The sequence below is a fragment of the Propithecus coquereli genome, unplaced genomic scaffold (assembly GCF_000956105.1).
Source record: "Propithecus coquereli isolate 6110/MARCELLA unplaced genomic scaffold, Pcoq_1.0 Scaffold584, whole genome shotgun sequence".
Classification (NCBI taxonomy): domain Eukaryota; kingdom Metazoa; phylum Chordata; class Mammalia; order Primates; family Indriidae; genus Propithecus; species Propithecus coquereli.
Genome location: NW_012151774.1, coordinates 78,924 through 83,590, shown reverse-complemented (window position 1 = coordinate 83,590; position 4,667 = coordinate 78,924). Strand labels below are relative to the sequence as shown.

General features: G+C 61.1%; 1 protein-coding gene across 1 annotated transcript in view; it reads right to left on the bottom strand.

Moving 5' to 3' along the window:
• The window catches only part of LOC105821629 (zinc finger protein ZXDC-like), a gene marked incomplete at its 3' end in the record, with an annotated part of 20,858 nt that overhangs the window by 7,969 nt on the left and 8,222 nt on the right, over nt 1-4,667 (bottom strand). The window contains exons 3-4 of the mRNA XM_012658376.1: nt 3,646-3,776; nt 382-546 (exon numbers count right to left, since the gene is read on the bottom strand). Coding sequence (XP_012513830.1) covers nt 382-546; nt 3,646-3,776 — 296 coding nt within the window. The remainder of the gene's footprint in view (nt 1-381; nt 547-3,645; nt 3,777-4,667) is intronic.

The window sequence follows — 4,667 nt, the reverse complement described above, 5'->3', positions numbered from 1 at the left end:
CCCGCTCCCCAGGCTGGCTTCCTGGAGGAAGCAGAGTCCCTGGCAGCGCGAGGGCAGCTTTCCAGTGGGACAGAGGAGACAGGCTGGAGGGCTAAGAACGGACTCGGAAAGGGAGGGACCGGCCTGGAAGTCAGGACAAAGGTCCTGTGTAGACCCTGACTGAGGGGACACGGGCTGGGGAGGCCAACGCAGCGAAGACCGAACGTCCTCCAAGGGAAGCACCTCCAGGGCAAGGGAGGCCTGGAGGGCGAGAGGAGGACAGCGGCAGGACAGAGCCAAAGAGGCCGCCGGCTCGGCAAACACGCCACAATGTCGCTGTCCTAGACCAGGGAGGGGCAGGAGGAACGGCGCGGCTCCCGCAGGGACGGGAGGTGCGCAGACCTTGGCGCTGGCAGTGCTGTCTGGCCATGTGCGCCTTCATGCTGTGCTTGGAGCGGAAGAGCCTGTTGCAGCTGGGACAGCAGCTTTTGGGAGCTTCAGCGGCCTGCTCGTGCTTCTTGGAGTGCATGTACAGACTGCTGCGGGCGGAGAAGCGGGCGCGGCACCCTGGAACAGAGAGAGCCATGTGGTTCAGCGCAGGGGCCCGTGACAGACGACGCCCGCTCGCCAGGTTGGGATCACACACCGGCCACCCGCAGGGACACAGGCCACACGTCCCCAGCAGCGGCATCGCGAGGAATCGAAGTCAAAGCAAACTGTCTCTAAAAGGCAAGAGACGGAGTGAAACCGTTAAGGAGACCCGAAGTCCTGCCACGGCCACGTCAAGGCCGCGTGACCTCGGACCAGCTAGGCCTCCTTTTTCCCTTCTGTAGGATGGGAGCAACAGCAGCCTCACAGGGACGTCGCGAGGGCCGAATACGGCGACGGCGGCCTGCGGCGCACGGCACAGGGCCGAGGCATCTCCGCGCCGTGCGACGCCCGCGGGACAGGCAGGCAGAGCTGCCGGAGCCCAGCTTGAGGCCACAAAGGTGAGATCCGGCCGGATGAGGAAGGGCCTCGGCGGCCTCTGAACGCGGATTTGAACCACATTTCTCACTTTCAAACAGAGCTGCGAATCCGTCCCCAGGCCAGCTCCCCAAAGAGCATCCCGGCAACACAACGGGGGGTCAGACGCCCCCAGGCCTGCCCGAGACTGCGAGCTGCCCGCACGCGCCGTGCTCACCCGGTGCAGGGGCTGCCCTGGGACCCCCCCCGCTACTTTCCAGCCGGGTCTGCTCAGCACAGATTTCCAGGGACGGATCGCAGAGCAGAGGCTCCGAGATGCACCTTCTATCACCTGCCTTCCCCATGGCCGGGCCGCCCGCGCGGGACCCCGACCCCTCTCTTGACCCCTCTCTGGCCCGCAGGGAGCTTCCACTTCCAAAAGTCTTTGCTAATTCCACGGACGACACAATCTATTTAATGTTAGTCTGCGATGCCTCCGACAACCAGGAGCACGACCACGTCTCCGCGTGCATTCGCTCTCGGCTTTTCCCGGCCGTGCCATTACCTGGAGACCTGCGCCTGTTCTCTGAGCCCCGCCCAGGACGGACTCGTCTGCACATCTGTCCGCGGGAGGACGGCCAGGCGCTCGCACGGCAGACACACAGCAGCCTGGACCCGGCGGGAAGGCCCGGCGACATCTGGGACACGGGCACCCTCGGGTCCCCGTCACGTACGTGCCGTCCTCAGCTCCCGCCTCAGACCACCCCGGCCGACGCCCCGCGCCGCCCCGCTCACGAGCACGCACCGCCCGCACCCCGTCCTCGCTTTCCCCTCCTGTTACCGTGGAAAAGGTGGGCAGGTGTTTGTTTTACGTTTTATTACGAAACATCTCAAACACCCACCAACGTGGAGAAGACGGTGCAGTTGGCCCACACGCCTGACACCCGGCCCCAAGCGCTACCAGCTCTCGGTTCCCCGTAGGAGGGGGTCTGGGTCCCTCCGCCAGGCCCCGCCCCCACCGCCACCTGCTGTGCAGAGCCCGTGCTCGACCGGCCACCCGGCCACCGCCAGGTCAACCGGCCACCGCCAGGTCGCCAGCCTCTCTCTGCCCACCCGACAGCTGGACCTGCTCCAAGCTCCCCCCACAGCCAGCTCCGGGCCTTCCCTCAGTCGCCTCCAGGAGAAGCGTCAGCACGAACCGTCCCTGCCTCCTGCTGGGCGACTACCCCTCGGGGCCCCAGGGCCTGCTCCGCCCAAGCTCCGCGGCGGAGCCTCGCCCAGCTTCGTCCCCCGGCCTGGGTGTCCCCAGCACTCTGCACACGGCCCCTCTCGGCGCAGGCCCTCCCACTCCTCCGCCTGCGTCTGCGGCAGCCCCTGGGCGCCGTCCGAGGCCTTTTTTTAATGTGACGGCAACCACAACAACGGTGACTGACACGCGTTGACGTTTCCCGCGCGCTTTCAGCTGATTAGCTCATCGAGCCTCTCGACGACCCCGTGAGGTCTTGCTCGCTAGACAGACGAGGGAGAGAGGGACAGACAGCTTGGGCCGCTTGTCCGAGGTCCCAGGGTCACCTGGTGGCGGAGCAGGGACTGGAATCCAGGCCGCCCGACTCCGGAAGTCACGCTCTGACCACTACGCTACCCGGCCTCTCTGCCATTACGCCTTTCCTTGGGGAATCCCCTGACTCCTGGGCTTAAACGGGGTGCCGGGCGCTTGGCTCCCCGCCCGACCTGCTCGCCCCGGCTCCCGCAGCGCATCCCCCTGCCACCCGAACACCTGAACTCACACGGTGAAGACACCTGAGACAGAACACATCCAAACCCGGCTCCCGTGTCCCCACCTCGGCTCGGACACCGACCCTGTCTTTCTAAAAGTCCAAATTCACCGCCACGCGCTGCCGCTTCCTCCTCCCCTGGCTGACCGGGAGACCGTCGCCGCGCCGCGAGCAGGCCGGGTGCACCCTCCGTGCCGCTGTGCGTGGCACCCTGCACGCTACCTGGTCCCCCGCCTGTCTCCCCGGCTGGAACTATGACGGGAGCAGGCGCCGCGTCTTGGTCACGCCACCTCTATTACGTTCGTCGTAAGAGTTGGTTTCGGCTTTAAATGGGGCCTCACGCCCCTTCTCCAGACGAGGAAACCAAGGCCCGGAGAGGCGGCTTGCCTGCAGCTACCGATTTCGGGAGTGGCGGCACTAAAACCGTAATTCACGACCGTCCACCGGCTCGCCGCCTCCCTTCCCGGCGTACGGGCGGCGCCGGCCCAGCGGGGACAGCAGGTTTTTGGCAAATGGACTGTGACTTTGGCATCTTGAAGAAGAACACTCTTTTCAGAGAGTTAGTCTTTACTGCGGTCCGGTCGCAAAATGAGTGGCTACCTGCCCTTTACGAGTCTGAGCCACGTGTGAGATGCACAAACGGGCATTTTCCACGTGTCATTTCACCCAATCCCCGCAACTAGCAAATCGAACAGGTAACTTAATAGAGCCGCAGATCTAGTGGTGGCAGGGCCTGAGGTCTAACCGGGTCTGATTGTCAACCCTGTGCTCTTTCTACCCTGCTCCCGAGAAAGCAGGACTCGCTCGACAAGCCAAGCAAACGTAATGCTGCAAGCTACGCTTACTGTGTCTTTAACCCACTGAAACTTACCTTGGGACGAGTGAAACTTACAACGTAAGCGCGTGGTACTTAGTCTGCAGCTCAAAGCAACGTTTTAAAATTTACCTTCCACGGGACACTTGAATGGCTTTGTGCCCAGGTGGGTTACACTGTGGCCTTTCAGGTGTTCTGCTCTCCTGAATGACTTCCCGCAGCCTTCGACGGGGCAGGGGAACCTCCGGTCATCGTTGTGCTTCCTGCCAGAACAGAAAAACCACGGCGCGGTGATGACTCACACAGCTCACAGGTACAGGTCTCAGAGGTGACTGTTTGTTTAAAACTCCGCAAAATATACCAAACTACAAACCCTCTGCATTTAAGAAAATGATGAGTACGCTTCGGAAAGTCTTCCGTTTTTAGTCCGTGTGAGTATATTCGCAATTTAGCTGCCCCACGGTTAAAAATTCTACTTTGATGGCTAAGCCGACTGCAGAGTCACACACGGAACAATCAGGAGCACTGATCGGGACTAGCTGAGTCCCAAATGTATTGACGAAGCTGCTTCCATTGTTTAGGAATCCCCACGAACAACAAGCTATCCAAGCAACAGAGGGCCACGAGCAGTGTGCACAGAGCACTGGCTGCAATGCTAAAAAGACCTTCTTGGAGGCCAAGGCGGGAGGATTGCTCGAGGTCAGGAGTTCGAGACCAGCCTGAGCAAGAGCGAGACCCCGTCTCTGCTAAAGATAGAAAGAAATTAGCCAAACAACTAAAAAGAGAAAAAATTAGCTGGGCTTGGTGGCGTGCGCCTATAGTCCCAGCTACTCGGGAGGCTGAGGCAGGAGGATCGCTCAAGGTCAGGAGTTCGAGACCAGCCTGGGCAACATAGCGAGACCCTGTCTCTACTAAAAATAGAACGAAATTAGCTGGACAACTAAAAATATACAGAAAAAATTAGCCAGGCATGGTGGCCCATGCCTGTACTCCTGGCTACTCGGGAGGCTGAGGCAGGAGGATCGCTTGAGCCCAGGAGTTGGAGGTTGCTGTGAGCGAGGATGACGCCACGGCACTCTAGCCCGGGCAACACAGTGAGACTCTGTCTCAACAACAACAACAAAAAAGTAAAAACAGAAAGAAAACACATGGAC